At 40.4% G+C, this 18969-nt stretch overlaps 1 protein-coding gene across 4 annotated transcripts in view; it reads left to right on the top strand.

Moving 5' to 3' along the window:
* Window positions 1-18969, top strand: part of GRK5 (G protein-coupled receptor kinase 5) — a 232695-nt gene that overhangs the window by 150721 nt on the left and 63005 nt on the right. For all 4 annotated transcript variants that reach the window (XR_005294025.2, XM_038410340.2, XM_043518902.1 and 1 more), the window contains one exon: window positions 6647-6724. Coding sequence is in view for 2 of the 4 variants with exons in the window: in XM_038410340.2 (XP_038266268.1) it covers window positions 6647-6724 (78 nt within the window). In the remaining 2 variants the exon portion in view is untranslated. The remainder of the gene's footprint in view (window positions 1-6646; window positions 6725-18969) is intronic.

Here is an 18969-nt window from a genome sequence, read left to right as displayed (position 1 = left end):
ATAGAACATGTTTAGGGGAAAATATGTTGTTTTGCCCATCTTACAAAAATTGTTACAACTATGTAGCTGAAAAGTTATAGTACCTCTATGCTGTGACTTTAAATTTGACAGTGGGGGTTGCCCTGCTAACAGAGATGGGGCTTTTGTTGTCCTTGTGAAAATCCACCTACATTTGGTCAAGGTATAAACCTCTTAAAAAAAAATCTTATTTTGCACACACTCAGTAGAGACTGGTTAGAGTTTGGCAACTAAATTCTCTGTGGAAGAATAGGCTGCCCCCATGTGTCCCCTTGTGAGTGAGGTGCTTCTGCTCTGCCCATTATTCTTCCTTCTTCCAAGCCCTTTTACAGAGACTCCATGTGCTTATTTGTCCAATCGCTACCTTTATAGGGGCCTGGGTTTATTCAGGCAATAACTCAAAAGTAATATTCAGTGTCCCGCAAATAATCTGTCCAAGACATGGCTCTTACCTCAGAGCCTGGGCAAGTGAAAAGGGCTCCTTCATCTTGTCCTTTTTCTTTTTTATGAGTTCTCGAGGGGTGGCCCACCTGGGGGTTTGGCTTGCAGCTGTCCTGCTAAGATCTGACTCCCCTGCAGACTTCCCAGAGTCAACTTCCCAGAGTCCACTTCCTCAAACAACGGCTTCAGCTCTTTTATAAGGAACTAGCTGCTTCTGGTTCCCTCCCAGCACCAGGCATCTCTGGTTAGCTCATTTAGCAAGCCTGCTCCAGGCTGGCAGTCTCCTGCAGGCAACTCCCAACATGCTCCATCCCCTCTCAGTGCCTGTGTGCTGACCACACAGCTCTTGTGCCATCCCAACAGAGGGCATGAGCATGCTCCATTCTTGGGCTGCAGGGGCTGAGCAGGACTTTCACTGCAGTTGCTCCTCCAGTGGTGCCAGCTATGAAAACCAAGGGCAGGGAAACTTTTTCTCCCCCTGATGGTGTCCGGGTGGCATGGAGGAGAAGGCGGAAGCAGCCTGACCTGAATGCAGAGAAGCTAGGAACAGGTGCGGGAGAGGGAAGAGATGCATGGCAGCTGATGAGGAGGGTAGAAAACTTGCAGGAGAGGGGTTAGGAACAGGTGCTGGGGGTAGGGGAAGAAGGGCCAAGAGCAGAAGGAAGTGCATCGATTGGCAGGAACCAAGGATGTTGGAGGATAGGAGCAGAGGGGAATACGGGCATGAGCTGGGGGAAGGCCCAGGTCAGAGGACAGGAGCAGGACCAGGGTAGGGACTGTGGAGGGGGGATAGGAGCAGATGAGGAATGGAAGAGACTAGAGGGATGTGGTAGAACCTGGAATTGAACCTATTACTCTTGAGTCACCACATTCCTTTGCTATCTGGCAAATAGCTGTGAAACCCATGGGCAAAGTGTGTGTCTCCATCCTCCTGTATTGGCATGTCCACCTGGATTATAAGTCTTTTATTGCTGCTAGTTACGAGATTCCATGCTGATGACCCATGGGTCTATATGGCTCCACATGACGTTTAAGTTTTGGTGTATTTTTTCAAGCTAGGAAGTGGCACGTTATAAAAAACCTAAGTTAAAATAATATTATTAAGGTTGCAAAGGCGCGCACTCAAATGAGGAAATGCCAGAATTAAGGTTGCTCATATGTTAAAATATAGGGCGTGTCTACGCAGTGTGCTACAGAGGTGTGATTTCTAAAGTGCACTAACGTGCTGTGCACTAATTGGCCCATGCTGACCCTGCTGGGTACACTTAAAGTTTCCTAGTGGACTTCAATGGACTTTAAGGGAATTTCGATTGTGCACTATGTTGCAATTGTAACTAATAATGCTATTGCTATTAATTATGTACTTTCAGACTGTAACCAATCTTTCTGAGGAAAAAGGGGAGGGGTCTTCTGGTTAAAGCACAAGATTGTGAGTCAGCAGACCTGAGTACTCATCTGGGCTCCAGAACAAACTTTCAGTGACTTTGGGCCTTGCGCTTAATCTGTCTGTATTTATATAATTCTTCCTATTGTAAGTTTCAGAGTAGCAGCCGTGTTAGTCTGTATTCGCAAAAAGAAAAGAAGTACTTGTGGCACCTTAGAGACTAACAAATTTATTAGAGCATAAGCTTTCGTGAGCTACAGCTCACTTCATCGGATGCATTTGGTGGAAAAAACAGAGGAGAGATTTATATACACACACACAGAGAACATGAAACAATGGGTTTATCATACACACTGTAAGGAGAGTGATCACTTAAGATAAGCCATCACCAGCAGCAGAGGGGGGAAAGGAGGAAAACCTTTCATGGTGACAAGCAAGGTAGGCTAATTCCAGCAGTTAACAAGAATATCAGAGGAACAGTGGGGGGTGGGAGGGAGAAATACCATGGGGAAATAGTTTTACTTTGTGTAATGACTCATCCATTCCCAGTCTCTATTCAAGCCTAAGTTAATTGTATCCAGTTTGCAAATTAATTCCAATTCAGCAGTCTCTCGTTGGAATCTATTTTTGAAGCTTTTTTGTTGAAGTATAGCCACTCTTAGGTCTGTGATCGAGTGACCAGAGAGATTGAAGTGTTCTCCAACTGGTTTTTGAATGTTATAATTCTTGACGTCTGATTTGTGTCCATTCATTCTTTTACGTAGAGACTGTCCAGTTTGGCCAATGTACATGGCAGAGGGGCATTGCTGGCACATGATGGCATATATCACATTGGTAGATGCGCAGGTGAACGAGCCTCTGATAGTGTGGCTGATGTGATTAGGCCCTATGATGGTATCCCCTGAATAGATATGTGGACAGAGTTGGCAACGGGCTTTGTTGCAAGGATAGGTTCCTGGGTTAGTGGTTCTGTTGTGTGGTGTGTGGTTGCTGGTGAGTATTTGCTTCAGATTGGGGGGCTGTCTGTAAGCAAGGACTGGTCTGTCTCCCAAGATCTGTGAGAGTGATGGCTCGTCCTTCAGGATAGGTTGTAGATCCTTGATGATGCGTTGGAGAGGTTTTAGTTGGGGGCTGAAGGTGATGGCTAGTGGCGTTCTGTTGTTTTCTTTGTTGGGCCTGTCCTGTAGTAGGTGACTTCTGGGTACTCTTCTGGCTCTGTCAATCTGTTTCTTCACTTCAGCAGGTGGGTATTGTAGTTGTAGGAATGCATGATAGAGATCTTGTAGGTGTTTGTCTCTGTCTGAGGGGTTGGAGCAAATGCGGTTATATCGTAGCGCTTGGCTGTAGACAATAGATCGAGTGGTATGATCTGGATGATCTGGATGAAAGCTAGAGGCATGTAGGTAGGAATAGCGGTCAGTAGGTTTCCGATACAGGGTGGTGTTTATGTGACCATCGCTTATTAGCGATCAGCGGGAAAGCTAGACAAAAAAATGAGTTTTGCATTTCGTTCTGTATGTAGTGAGGCCCATGGTCATTCCTATTTCGTGTGGGAGGGAGTTCCATAGCATATGTCCTGCTCTTGTTTAAGTTCTGTCTTCCTCCCTGCTTTGTCTACTGGCCAACAGTTTCATTGTTGTGGTAACTACAATGGGATGTCGTGTTTGCAAAGGGAGAGTCGTTCTCATGGCAGCTAGAGACAATCCCCTGGTAGACTTTGAATATTTGAACAGAGACTTTGAACTAGACTCTAGTTAGTCAGGAGCCAATTAAGAGAGTAGAGCCCTGAGGTGACATGTTCACAGCATCCTATGTTGTTAAGCAGACAAGTTGCTGTGTTTTATACCAGATGTAGCTTTTGGGGGGAGGGAGGGGGTTTTCATTGCTAGATCTAATAAATTGCAATAATCACACTATGCAAGAGTTAATCACATCTGGTTGAGGAGGTTTTCTTTTGTCTTGAGGAAGGCAGTGATTTACATCCACCCCCAACAGATACATGAAATAATTCCTTTTACTACTTTCACTACCAAAGTTTAGTCAATGCAAAGCTTATCTTTAGGCATCTAGGATTGACAGGAATCCCATGGAACACTCTGGCACCAATCCATAGCTATGGGCAGACACTAACATCTGAAAATAAATTGAATATATATGGCATAGAGATACAAATTTGTAATCTGTTTCAGAAACTCAGGCTTCTTCCACTTGAAATGAACTAAAATCTCCGTTTACTCTGTTTAAGCCACAAAACAAGACCATCACACATGTACCCAAGTCTAATTATATCCAGTAGAGAGCAGTGGTACTTGCCAGTCAATCACAATATATGATGCATACATTGAGAATACCACCTGAATTCCTGATCTCTGTTTTATTGAAGCAAATGCCATATTAAGTCAAACTATATGAACTACATGACCAACATTTGCTATGAATGCAGTTCCACTAAAATCGCTTAAAGGATCTGTTTGCTAAACCTCTGATATGGCAAAATATTTAGCATCTCAAAGCTGCTGAGGGAACAATGAATGATAATTATTAGATGATTTATGAGTTGTGCTGAATTGGTCCTGCTTTGAGCAGGGGGTTGGACTAAATGACCTCCTGAGGTCCCTTCCAACTCTGATATTCTATGATTCTATGAGGGCTTAGTTATGCTCCCAAATCCTTCTCCATTGAGACATTACCAATAAATTCTGGCTTTTGTGTTTGGCAATCTTCTGCACACAGACTTAAATTTAAATACAAATATTTTCTCTTCTTAAAAGACGTTTTGTATTTCCAATCTTTACTTTAAATTAAAAATCCCCTAGCCTGTTTTTGAAGTTATCATTAATGGTGAGTGCTTAGGTAAAATGCAACTTCTCTGACCTTCTTTAATTTGCTCTTTTTGTTGTTGTTGTTTGTTTTATCCTTTAGCAGAGATTCTGGGAGAAAAAATGCTCTTAAGAGTCTATAAACACTCTGGAGTGTTCATGCGTTCAAGAGCTGAAATGACCTATAGTCAGATACCATCTAAATGGACAGGGAATTGAATGAAAGATTCCAAAAAAAGCCCCTTGTATTAAGTTTTATGAGAACATAATCAGTTCATCCCCAACATGGTTACTAAGAAAGAAGTACTGTACTTGTGGATTTTAACCATTAGTTTATTTTTCATCAGCAATACTGTTTTCTTTTATTTTTGGTCATTGTCATTTACCAAACTAAATCTGATTGTTTGGCCACCTTGCTCTATAAAGCCTTAAGCTTAAGCTACAATGGCTAAATCAGCATTGGCCGGATACAGGGTTAATAGTATTATTATTACTTTTGTGGTTTTCATGTTATTCCTTAGTCTGTTTAGCTAGAAGAAAAGGAGGACTTGTGGCACCTTAGAGAGCTGTAGCCCACAAAAGCTTATGCTTAAATAAATTTGTTAGTCTCTAAGGGGCCACAAGTCCTCCTTTTCTTTTTGTGAATACAGACTAACACGGCTGCTACTCTGAAACCTGTTTAGCTAGAGTATTTGTTACAGCCTTCCATCTGATTTATTGTATAAAACTGAAAACAATGAATATGTCCTAAAGTGTGCAACAGTTCTGAAGTGCATTCTTCCAAGTGCCAGTTCAGACTGATCTACCGTACGTTGTCTTTTACTTCCTCATCATTTATCATCTCAGACAGCTTGTATTGGACCAACTTACTTAATTGGTTTGGCAAGAGGTTCTGGGATCCTTTTTCTAATATGAGCATTCATAAAAACATGTTGAACTGACTTTTTTTTCCAGAAAGCCCTTTGATCATAAGACTAAAATCTTGTACCCCAGGCAATGACAAATTAGAATGTCTCTAAGAATTTGTCATTATCATTTAGTTATTGTCTCACTTGGAATTGAAAGCTTTAAATGGGTTTTTTTCTTGTCTTTTAATGATTTGCATTGCTGAAAAATTTTAAGTAAAATGATTAATGTCTCAGTGATGCCTAAGTAATACTTTGTTTCCTAAATAAAGTTTATCCTAAAATTTACCACAGATCAGTGCTGGTACAATATGCAGAATCCTTAGAATAATATTTTAAAAATGCATTGTGTGTGCTCTCTTTTGTAATGCACAATAGAAATCAAACAAGATTCCAGTATGTACTGAACATCACTCTTCATTTAGTCCCTTTTATTTTTCTAAGCCCTGAAATATCCCAGGTTTTTGAGATATCCCTTTTCAAAAGTCTGCATCAAAAAGCAAAAAATTGGCAAAATTTCTGCAGAGGGGGAAGAATTTGAGAAATGAGTGTTATACTGAGAGAAAAAATTAAAATCCACAGGGGACCCAAGCTTCCAAAAGCCCGACCGCCTGAGAGAGGTCTCCTTATGCCTAAGTAAAATAGTTTTTTCTGTCATAGAGATTAACAAAACAAATAATCCTCCTTTATCATTTGGAAAAATTAATTTCTACTCCCTACATCTAAGTGAGTGAAAACAAATAAAGCTCTGTGAGAGGGGTCCTTAATTATTAGAAACATTTTCAAAACATTGGGACTTGTCATATCTATAAAGTATAAAGAAATGAAATTTACTCATATGTGGCCTTGTCAAAGAGGGCTGGTTTCAGAGAACCGTTTTCTTGGTCTTGGTCAAAATATCTTGACGCCAGTGTTTTGCTTTTCAATTAGATCAACTGTACAGGTTTACCTCCATCAGAAGATTATATTTGCCTTCCAAATTATTCAAGTGGAATGTTCAGTTAAGGCCATCTCCAAAATGAAGTTATAATGATGAAGTATGAGTACAAATATTGATCATTTCTTTATTTCTTTTCCAGGCAGAGTATGAAATTGCTCCAGATGAAAAACTGGGAGAGAAAGGAAAGGAAATCATGATGAAATACCTCACACCAGCGGTAAGGGGCTGCCAAAATGATATCACTGAAGGAATGCATGGCACTCCTCTGCTACAAGCTCTTAAACCAATGGTATGCAGTTTAGTGGTAATATCTTCCAGAGAACAAAACTTAATCTGTTAAGGAAAACAGCCAGGTATAAGTGGGGTCACATTTCAGTCCAAAAATTCACTTTGAAAGATAATGAGCTTTTTAGGGGCCTTATGCATCCATTGATGCAGAAGAGAGTTTCTCTTGTCTCTTCCCTTTAGAAGTTACACACATGCAGTGTGAATACAATCCTCACACAGTGGCCACCATTAAAAAGCCAACATCTGTCAACAGATTCCACGGTTATTTCCTATCCTAATCAAACGTAAAAACGGTGGTATTCCAGACACAATTATGTGGTAAGCGTTGGTGAGTGGTGGCTTTTTAGTTGCAATTGCTGTATATCGATTGGTGAATTAGACTACTTAATGTTGCATCTCTATCCCTTGTAAATACTTTATGGAGCTGCGTGTCTCTTAAGACAAGGAACGCTATTCTTCAGCTGCTGTCTTAAGGATAGATTCATACTCAGAAATCATATTCTTTTCTCCCTATCAAGTCCTTGCTGTTAAATCTTTGGTATTCATGAAGGAGAACTCATGTGAACATTTTGTCCACTGGGTGGCATTACGAACTGGACCACGAGGCTGCTGCAAGAATTTTGGGCAGGCTGTAGCTGGGACTAGTTTTTTTTTTGTTTTTTGTTCATTTGCTGACCACATTTAACCTTTTGAAGAAGTCTGTGCCACACTGAGCTTCAAACACATGAATTATCATAGGTTTTCAGCTGCTTCAAGCTTCCTAAGAGTAACTGAGTCCCACAACCACCGCTTAGAGGACTTTACAAGAGGAACGCGTTTAACCCCAAGGATAACATATTACATGTTGTAGTAAATGCATTTTAAAACATTTAAATGATATAGTGTGATTTGGAGGTGGAGGTGCAGGGAAGACTACCTTTTTTTAAAGTTGATTGTGTACTTTAAGTTCTCTCAGGGAGTCTCTCAGGGTGTCATCTGCAACCTAGTTTCATTTACTGAGCCTGATTAGTTTTAAGTATATAAGGAAGAGATGCTGCTGGTATGAATTGCTGCTATCCATTCATTATAGATCCCAAGTTTACCACTGGATTTTATTTTTCCAAGGTGGTAGTTTAGGTTGAAGTCTCTGTTGCAGAGTAATGAGGGATGAGGGTTGAATATTTAAAGGCCATTATTTTCCTCTTGCCCCAGAAACACCTGCTTTGTTTTTCTCTGCAGTGGAGAAGTGAGTGTTGGTGATGCTAGTGACATTTGAGCACTAATCAAGCAAGAGAAGGTCAGTGCTCACTGGCTTGAGTTAAGCATGCCCAGGAATGGTGCAATTTCCCCAAACATCTCTGACAATCCACCTCAATGCTGACCAACAGCACCACTGCAATCCGAGGGTATGTCTGCATTGCAATCAGTTGTGACTGACTGCAGCACTTGTAGACATACCCAAGCTAGCTTTGATCTATCTAGCTTGAATGACAGCAGCAGTAAAGCTGCAGCAACATTGGCTAACTGCTTCAGTATATCCCCATGGTCCTTGGCAGACATGTACAGGCCCGTGTTGCTGCCTCTTCTGCTATGGCTTCACTGCTATTGTTATTTGAGTTAGCTAGCTCAGTGAGCTTAGGTTTGTCTACATGTGCTGCTGTCACACCTCTGATTGCTGTGTAGACAAACCTACAGTCTCTTGAGCAGTAACCGCCTCTTGTAGCAAATTCATTTCTTTCTCATCAAAAAGAAGATTGGTCTTGAGGTCAAAGGAGAATCATAGAATTCCAGAAATGTAGGGCTGGAAAGGACCTCAAGAAGTCATCAAGTCCAGCCCCCTGCACTGTGGCAGGACCAAGTAAACCACCATCACTGACGTGTTTGTCCACATCTTTTCTAAGCTGTGGTGCCTGGAACTGGACACAGTACTCCAGCTGAGGCCTCACCAGTGTCAAGTAGACCGGGACAATTTCTTCCCTTGTCTTACATGCAACATTCCTGTTAATGCACCCCAGAGTGATATTAGCCTTTTTCTCAACTGAATCACATTGTAGACTCATGTTCAATTTGTGATCCACTATAACCCTCAGATCCTTTACTGATTAGCTAGTTATTCCTCATTTTGAAGTTATTCATTTGATTTTTCTTTCCTAAATAAAATACTTTTCACTTGTCTTTACGAAATTTCATCTTGTTGAATTCAGACCAATTCTCCAATTTATCAAGGTCATTTTGAATTATAACCCTGTCCTCTAAAGCAATTGCAACCCCTCCCAACTTTGTGTATTTTATAAGCATACTCTCCACTCCATTATCCAAGTAATTAATGAAAGTATTGAATAGAACTGGGCCCTGGACTGACTCTGAGGGACTCCACAACATACGCTCTCCCAGTTTGACAGAGAACCATTGATAACTACTCTTTGAGTACTGTCTTTCAACCATTGTGCACCCATCTTATAGTAATTTAATCTAGACCACATTTCCCTAGTTTGCTTATGAGAATGCCATGTGGGACTATGTCAAAAGCTTTACTAAAATCAAGATACATCAAGTTTTACTAAATATATTAAGACTCTGGAGTTGGAGTTTTCATCCTGTTTCCTGTCATAATATTTATTCACTTGTCTGTGTTGTGAGGCTTCATTCCTTTAAGATTCTTAGGTAGAAGGGGTTATAGAAATGTGAAGTTATATTACTTCCTTTGTAACCTAACTCCAGGTCTCCAGAGGTGGGAGATTAGTACCTGCACTAGCCTCAGCCCTTCACTTTGTTATTACTGGAAGAAGATACTGTGTCATTTTTGTTTCTTTTTGGAGATGACTTCAGTGCAACTCCATATGGAGGAGAAAATATTTCCCAGCGGCTAGACTAATTGTGCCACCTCTGCAGATTGGTTACTAGATTTACTAATCCAAATCTCCTCCTTTCTCAAAGACCCTAAGGGCTTGTCTACACGGCCCCACAAACAGTATTTAGTTAATGCTAACTAGGAACTTTTTTTTTGTTCACACCTTTAGAATCTATATAGCGGAGTTACAGTGGGAGAGTGTGCACTTCTATTCACCCCCCACTCACACCCATAGTCTGAACTGTGAGGCAATGTAGACATAGCCTAAATATATAGAACAGATGCCCTGATGGGGTACCATCCAAACCAGCAAAGAAGAGCTCTTTTTCATTAGGGCTTTGCATTTCTCTGTTTAATTACCTACCCATTAAAATAGAGAAGTTATCTCAGATTCAAACACCTTCTGCTTTCAGATTAACATTTCTCTTCATCAGGTTTATGTCTGTACTTCAAAGAACCTCACTGTCTTGGTATAAAAATAGTTTGGCATAAAGCTTGATTGATGGAAGAAAATTATAGTTGTTCTTGATTTATTTCTTGGAATGATGGTTCAAATTTAAAATCAGAGTAAATTTGTTGCTGCTGCTGCTTTTTGGAATGTAGGATCAGAAGCAAAATCAAACTAAAATGCTGACTCCATATTCTGGCTATTAATTATTATTATTTTTATTTAAATTTCTAAGTAGTTTGTAATGTTGTAGCTGTGCCATGCCCATTAGGATGCAATACATATAATAGATCATCATTATATCATGGGATGCTCATAGCCAGCTTGCAGGCATGCCCACCACACCCTGAGTGTCTGTGTGCTACACAGCCCTGGTTCAGCAGTTCTGCCCGCAGCAGCTTGTCTACAGCCCCACTCTGGCTTCCACCAGCCTTGGTTACAACCGGCAAGGTGACCCCAACACACTCCCAGTTCCAAATTTCCCTACAACCGTGTGCCCTGAGTGTCCAGCCCTTACCAGGGCTACTCAGAGTTATAAAAAGGTTTGTTGCTCCTTTAAAGGAGACAAAAGCACATTATAGCTTATTAACTTAACTGGGGTAAATACACTCTTCCCTTCAAACACAGCACTGAGCTGGTATATAGTAAAAATAAAACACATTTATGAACAAAATGTACATAGGATTAAGTGAGTTCAAGTATAAGGAATGAAGCTAGAAAGAGTTACAAGTATAACAAAATAAAATATATCATCACTCTAAAATATGCTCAGTTACACATGTCATAGAAATAACAGGAAGAAAACATTTCCCCAAAATAAATAGACCATACCTCACTACCTCATGTGACTCACACAGCTGGTAGCCTGAAAGGAGATGGGCCTTGCACTGTGACCTCAGATCAGTAGGGGAAGTGAATTCCAGAGTAAAAGACCCTCTGTTGAGAATATTCAGCACTAGCCCCCAGGTAATTAAATCTAGGCTGTGCTCGCTAAGCACCTCCCGTCAGATGTTGTGGAGGGAGACAATGCCTCAAATAACCATGACTCAGACTATGATCAAAGTCCACATCTTGAATTGAACTTGGAAGCAAATAGGTAACCAGTTCAGTTCAAGGAGAAAAGTGCTCATATGTTTGCCATGGCTAATACAACAAAGAAGGTAAGTAGCCTCATTTTGTACTGGCTGTAGGCACCAGATAGTCTCCATGTACAGCCCCACTTAGAGGACCCTGTAATAATCCAATCCACAAGCCACAAAAGCATATTTCACATGGCAAGCTGCAGAGCTGCCTAACCAGATGCAGATAAAAATAGGTGCTTTTGGCCACAGAAGACACCTGGAATTACGCCTGAAATTACAGCGAAGTATCCTCCATTCTTCCACCTTACCCTGATGCATTAACATTCCCTCTGTCTTGTTTGAATTAAGCTGAAGCCAGCATTCTCACATCCCAAGTCTCAGCCAAAAACTGGGAAAACAGAGGCATTGAACTATCTGGCTCTGATGGAAATGAGAACTAGAACTGCATCTACATACTAATGCTGCCTCAACATAAACTGATTTGTTGTCTTCATTAGCAGTTTCACACAAATGTTGAGAAGAAGAGGAGATCAAATAAATCCTTTTGGGATCTCCATATGAGGCAGAGGAGCAATTACCCTAAACTTCTCTAGGGGATACCTTGAAGAGGAAAGAATGGAATCACCTCAGGATTCTATCCTTTTACCCAGATAGGGGCCACTGGTGAGTCAACAAAATTTCATGTGCTACTGTATCAAAGGCTGGCAACAGAGACAGACAGTTTTGCATGGACCAGGTCTTTGTCCATCACTAAGAAGAGACCTCTATCCAACAATATGAGTGCAATCTCATGCCATACCCAGACAGAATGTCCATCTGAAAGGAACTGGGAAATCTGAAGACTCCAGATGTCTTCAAAGTTGCCTCAGCACAACCTTCTCAGTAGTCTTCACCAAAAAGGAAAGACTTAAGGGCTGGGCAATAATTGTCTGATAAGTTAGCTTTGAGAGAGTTTCTTCACTAGGGCTTGTTTGAGGGAGGATGACACCTTACTCCCTTTAGGGAAGCTTTAACAATCTCTACAAACAAAGTACTCAACTCTAGGGTGGGCCAGAAAACAAGAATTCTGATTTATGAAAAATGTTGAGGTTTCAGAATTTCCTTTCGTTCCTCATCGGAACAAAATCAAGACTTCTCTTTCAGGTTTTGACGAGAAATTCCACTCTGGACCTCAGAAACCTTTCTAATGAAAGTTTTGTCAAAAACCAATATATTTCCATGGAAAGTTTTGGTTTTGTTGAACTGGCATTTTTCAACACAAGGTATTTCATATAAAAATTCCTAACTGGTTTTACTCAACACATTCCTGTTTGATAGAACTAGCCATGAGAGAGATGAGTCCCGCTTATAGGGCACAGGCCGAAGCACCTTGGAAGCCTAAAAGGAAAGCAAATTTCTGAGGCTGTGATATGGGTTGATAAAAATGTTCATGTGAATTTTCACAAACATTATTTTCCTGATTTCACTGGCAGGTTGTGTTTTGGCTTTTCATAAACTCATTGATATAATTGAAATGTTTGAGATTTAAGTTCCACCTTGTCTATGGATAGAAAGTCCACAAGAGTAGTCATAGAACAGTTATAACTAAACCCAACACAGCTTTACTTCATTGCCTGGCTTCCTATTGTACCTGACTCCCGCCCTCCCCACTGTAATAGCAGGCAAAGAGGTATACTTAGTACTGCTTTTAAATTAGAGCTTTGCATTCCATCTCTCTGCATCATTTTTGTCTTGCTGTCTTTGTGAGAACCACTGTACCCAACTCTGCTAAATCATTAGCTCGTTATTTTCTCTCTCTCTCTCTCTCTCTCTGCAGTGTCTTGAGATACTTTGTCTGAGACATGCTATATAAAAGCAAATTGATTTGAAATGGCTCTTAAGACATTCTCCATATGCCATTACAGTTTATATTTGGACTCAGCTGGGTACTAAAAATGTTACTGAATGGGATGGCTAATGTGCATTGTTTTTCCCATTAATATACTTTACAGAATCCGCAGAACGGTAACTGCAGTCGTTTTCTTATCTGAATTCCTATTCATTCACCTTTCCTTCAGGAAATGCACTGAATAAAGGCCATGTTTGCCATTTTTTTCCCTTTTCTTCAGGAGGTGAATAGGACAAGGATATAGTTCCTTGTATTCCAGTGAGGGGAGAGCAATGAGTATTTTGTTTTAAAAAAAATGTGCCCTTTGTTTTTACAAACAATTATAGGATAAGGAAGGGAGGGCTTAGTCTTGTGAAGGGGAAATTGGCTGATCAGCAGTGTCTGGCCTTGCATTTGTATACCAGCTAAGGACTGCTGTGCATTCACATTAGGCTCTGTCAATGATATCAACTTATTTTTAATGTGGATGGGAGGAAATTACAGTTATATGTTAACCTTTTCTGCTGGGCAACTTCTCCCATTTGAGTCAAGTGCTCCCAGAGTTTGTATCAGTCATGCACTGCTGCAGAATAAACTTCTTGTTGCACAGCATCATTTTAATCCTGCTTTTGAGGATTTTATTTTCCACTATCAAACACATCCATTGTTGTCTCCTTGAGATTTCTTTTCCCTTCTTGTTTTTTCCACTGGTAACATAAATACAAAATCAAGGCACTCATCTGGCTGATTAATCATCTTCTCGGATCACTGCTCCCATGAGGAAGACTCACTGTATCAGTTTTTAATGATATTGCTATATCCCATTTATGGAAGGGCAGGTCACATCATACTGAGAACTGCACTATAGTTCTGAGACCTCTTGCTATCTCTCTGTTTAGTTATGATAAATGCCTTGCAGAAAAGATTCAATAATTACTTTTTGGAGCAGCCATGAACCGAAGTTGAAAATCACTGGAAATGTTGCTCAGAAAGAAGAAATTAAAGTTCTGATAAAAACAATCTAGAAAGCTTAGTGTGAGACAGAGGCTTAGTGTTCTGAGAGACAAACTTTCGGGGATTGCTTTCTAGAACACTGCATTCTCAAGCAAATCCAGCCAGTTGGTCATATACCCAGCTGGCCTTTCTCTTTCCAGTTATATGTCTCAATGGTAACAAGAGAGCAACACCATACAGTACAGTACATTCTATTTCACTGGATACTGTGTGTGCAGTGTTTGTACAGAACATACCTGATGCATGTCACGGTGGAGGTGGGAACCTGTACGAAGGGGAGTGGCTCTCTGCAGAGCTGGTCGTATAACCATTCTGAGGCTGCACAAGAATCCCCTAGTCAGATTACCAACAAAGCAGAAAGCACTTGATTTTTGACACGGAAGGAGCATGCGGTGTGGTGTGCCATGTGAACACAACATGCTGCAGGGTTCTAAGACTGACCATGGGTATTTACCAGCTCCGAATGTTATTCACAGCAGCTTTTAGAATTATCGCAAAACTTTTAGGATGACAAATACTTGAGGTGAAATCGTGACTTGAATGAAGTTAATGGGAGTTTTGTCATTGACTTCAGTGGGGCCAGGATTTCACCCTCTGACTCGATGAATTTGTTGTTCCTCCTTTTATTGACTTCACTACTATGTAGTGACTATCTAGTGGTGAGTGTCTAACTTGAGCCTCCACCTTGTATCTAGCATAATCAATATATAATCCAGTCTCCAGAGAAATCAATATGTAATTGTTGTTGTTCCAGAGACTGCATAATCAATGTCTCTAGTGATCCAAGTGTCTCAGTCCTAAGGAAGTTGGGAAGTAAACTTTGCAGTGTGCTTTCTGTACAAGCAGATCTCCATAGAGTCACATGGATGTTCCCTTTTGGCAAAGGTTCTGAACAGCAGTCCAGTGACCTTGCTACTCAAATTAGTGCTTTATAATCAGGCTTTACTATTAATAAGCATTCTTCCAATTACAAGGGACAAGCTGTAATACTGTGTGTTAGTGGAATCTAAACAAAAAAATTGTACAACTGGTTTGATGAGGAATTTCTTTGCTGTGGTCTCAGAGTAAATGACATTTTCCCACGGTTTGTTCAAGCCCTGTTCCCTAATACCTTACCCAGTGTTTATAATACATACTCTAGCTAACTAAACACTTAGGATTTCTGGTTCTTGCAATGATGCCAAACTGCTGGATATCCTATTGAAAATGATATGGAGTCTGTTCTATTCCACTGTCCTAGAATAAATCTATGGGCACTCCTCTGTGCTCATTTGACTTACACAGGGCTATTCTGGTAGAACACTTTTTCATGTGACTGAAAGGTTGGGCCAGGTACAATAACTGCACTGTTCACATTTTAAATGGAAATGTCGCTTGACTTGTCTTTCTGGCGGGGTTAAATTCTCAGGTTCATATTTTTACTGAGCAGACATTTCTCAACAGTTTGTTATGTGTGGTCAGGAAAATCACTGAGATGACTTGGTCCATGGGCAAAGGCCATTCATCTGGCTCAGGTTTGACAGAATTACTCTGGTCTGACTTTTGAAAAATGGAAACTTGTGCCGGTTGAATCATGTCAGCAAAATGTGTACAACTGGACAGCATGTGAGTCATTCGATCTGGGCAGGCCTCACAGGCTGTTAACTCATAGTGACTAGCGTCATGGAGACTGTGTTCTAGCCAGTGTATCCAAGAAGTTAGATGGTGTTGCTTTCTAGAGATGTCAGCATTCAATCTGCATGTGTTGGATGTTTAACCAACAACAATTTGTAAAGCTGAATTTTATGGATACACAACATTTACCTGAAGTAACCTCTGCTGCAGTAACCTTTCCTTTATTAGCTAGAAGGGCAGTATGTCCACTCTGTTCCTAAGCCATTATCTCATGACAGTCATAACTGGCCAAACTGCAGCTTAGGTAGAAGGCAATTCTAGTTTGCCTACCAATATTGTAGCAATGGGCTAAAACTAATCATTTGTCTGAGTTTCTACCTCACACCCAAACCCTGAACTGCTGCACTTTGGATAAAATTGGATCCAACTCCAACAAAAACCCTGGATTTGTTTTTCAAAACCCAAACCCAACTGACAAGGATTTATAAAATCTAAAACCACCCTTGGCTTTGCCAATCCCCCTGCTGTTCCATTTGGGGAAGATAATCTTCACTTCCCTCCTGAAAATTATTCTGCAGATGTTATGCACATGACATTGTTCCTCTCAGAATTAGCTGGGTGAAGAAGAGATTCCTACATACTGGACAAAGTTTACAAAGTTGGTCAAAACACTATGATGCCAGTGACTGAAGTAGCCAATTATTATTAATACTAATAATAGTGTACTGTCTGGCAGGGGAATCTGAGAAATGGGGGAGATGCACTTTGTGCCCTCAAAGCATAAGTATGTGTCTTATTACAGCTTGCTTATTTCTTATGGCGTTGGGTGAAGAGGAGAAGCAAGTTTCCCACCATGGTTGTATAACCCACATAACCTAGATTGGTATATATGGGTCACATACTGACCGGGGAAGTCTGTCCTGAACATCAGAGGTCCTCAGCAGTTCAAATCTCCATATGGGCCAACACTTACAACAACATTGCTGGTAGGGATCATCTATGGGACTTGAACCTGGAATCTCTGGATCTAAAAGCATGTGCGCGGTGGGGTGGAGGTGTTCCACTTCTTGAGTTAAAGGAGCATCTGTGGTGGCTTAAAAGCAGTAGCAGACTGATCAACTGCAGCCAGTAGAAGGAGACAAAAATTCACACAGGGATAATGCAGATTACACTTAGCCTGTTTGTGTTGGTACCTGCCGTCAGTATTCCCCTTAAGAGTGACTGATAAAGTGAGGTTAAATATGGTGCCTGCCTCCTGATCTCTCTATCTAAAAGCCACATTAACCAAGTAGCCTTTTATGAATGGGTTTGGCAGATTTACAATGTGAGCCGTGAGAGTTATGCTCTTATCTGGTAAAATTTGAGTGGGAAAATCAGTTTGCTCATAACATTAGAGTGTTTTGTTTTAACAGATCCAAAAATCACAACAGCATCTTAAGACACCGTTTTTGTCTCACAAGTAATAAATACACAAAATGTATTTAAATGCATTAAAACTTCATTGGAGAAAAATCTCTTTTAAAAAAAATATGAGTCTCCAAAAATTCCTTTGATGGCAGGTGAGTTTAAAACATAACCAGCTTATTCATGCTGTGGAAAGTTGGCTCTCAAAGCGCTCAACTTTAAATTATTTTTTTTTAAAGGGAACTACACATGTTAAAAGCACTTGACCTGCATGCCAAGCCTCTGCTTGTAAATTAACTTAATATCATTTAATCAGGCTAAAGCCTGGACCCAATTCAAAATCCTAGCATCATAATTTAAATATCCTAAAACAGCTGTTGTTTGTCCAATAGACAAAACTGAGGAAGAGCAGAATATGCCACTGTAAACAGCATGTCATCCTGAACAATAAACATCTTTCTTTTCATTCTCTTCTGATGGCAGTTACTGCGTGTTATCTAACTGGCCGTTCACATGGTACACGTGATCAGGGGACTCCCTTCTTAAAAGGGGTCGGTGTTTGTGTGACTTTTTGTTCTGCTCTCATGTGGGTGTTTCTAGTCTTTCAGTAAAAGTGGCACCCAGCATCCTGTTTTATATTAATTTTACTCATTTCCAAATTGTTTTTAATACCCTCAAATAGCAAGCTGCCTGTAGGGTTTTCATTTCACGCGCGCACACACACTCTCTCTCTCCCTCCCTCCCTCTCAGGATTTTGACCTATTACGTAGTGAAGCTCATTATTAAAAAGGGCCAGAGCCTACAAACTTTGTGCCCAATGCAACTCCCATTGCAGTTGGGAGCAAGAAATCCTCTGACTTCAGTGGAAGCTGGATCAGGCCTCTAATGCACGTGAGCAAACCTTGCTCAGTGCAAGCGGCTCTAATGACTTCAGTGGCGCAGCTTGTAAAGGAAGAGTTACTCACAGGCATAACAGTTTCATAATCAGGTCCTATGTCTGGGGTGAGCTAATTTGGGCAGTGGTCTCTCTGTTTTCCCACTAGAAAGCCATTAAATAACAGTGAGGTTGTAAATGAGTTTTTATTTTTTTTATGGAACAAATGACATTTGGTTTACCAGAGCAAGCCAAGCTATGACTATTGCAACATAAGGTTGCTTGCTAATGTTTAGACGACTCACCAGTGATGGGAGAATGTCAAAAGGTAGAGAAGTTCCAATAAGCAACTGAGGAGCTGGGTGCTCATCCAAAACTCTTGAGCACGTTAAACTGAATAGGAAAGCTTGTTAGAACAGACTTTCTCATATTATCTTGTTGCTCCTGTTGCCAGGTCCTGTACGGGAACAGAAATCTGAGCCAGGCACAAAAGAAAAATGATTGTTGATAACAGTTATCTAATTTTTTTTTTAACCAGAAAAATATGTTCAGTTGAACTAGAGATAGACAGGTCAGGTTTGAACTTTCCACAAGTGTCACAGCCTTCAGATCTGGGGTTTGGGTTGGCCTATTTTATGATATGTAGGAGGGTCAGATGACAAACCTGGATTCTAAAATCCAGAGTTTTCTAATGGTATTTGATTCTGGGGTTTGTGCTGAGGTCAGGCCAAAATGTAGCAAAAGCAGGAAAATGTAGATTGGTTCTGATTTTCTTCAAACTACGTGAGGTATACCATGACTTCTTCTCACAGATGTTTGATTTTTGGCTGGAACCTTTAATGTGTGGCTGGAAAATGAGGCTTTTGAAAGAGAACTTTCTATTCTATTCTCTTGTTTAACTTCTTATTTTATCATTATTAATACACATAAGCTTTCCATATACGTAGTATCAAATCTCATTCATAATCTCAATTGTTACCTTTAAAAGACCTGTTTGTGTTTAGTGAATCTTATCATTATATGTATATATATTTTATTCAA

Source organism: Dermochelys coriacea, chromosome 7 (assembly GCF_009764565.3).
Source record: "Dermochelys coriacea isolate rDerCor1 chromosome 7, rDerCor1.pri.v4, whole genome shotgun sequence".
NCBI classification, from domain to species: domain Eukaryota; kingdom Metazoa; phylum Chordata; order Testudines; family Dermochelyidae; genus Dermochelys; species Dermochelys coriacea.
Note: the sequence above shows the minus strand (reverse complement) of the source record. Positions and strands in the feature narration are given on the sequence as shown.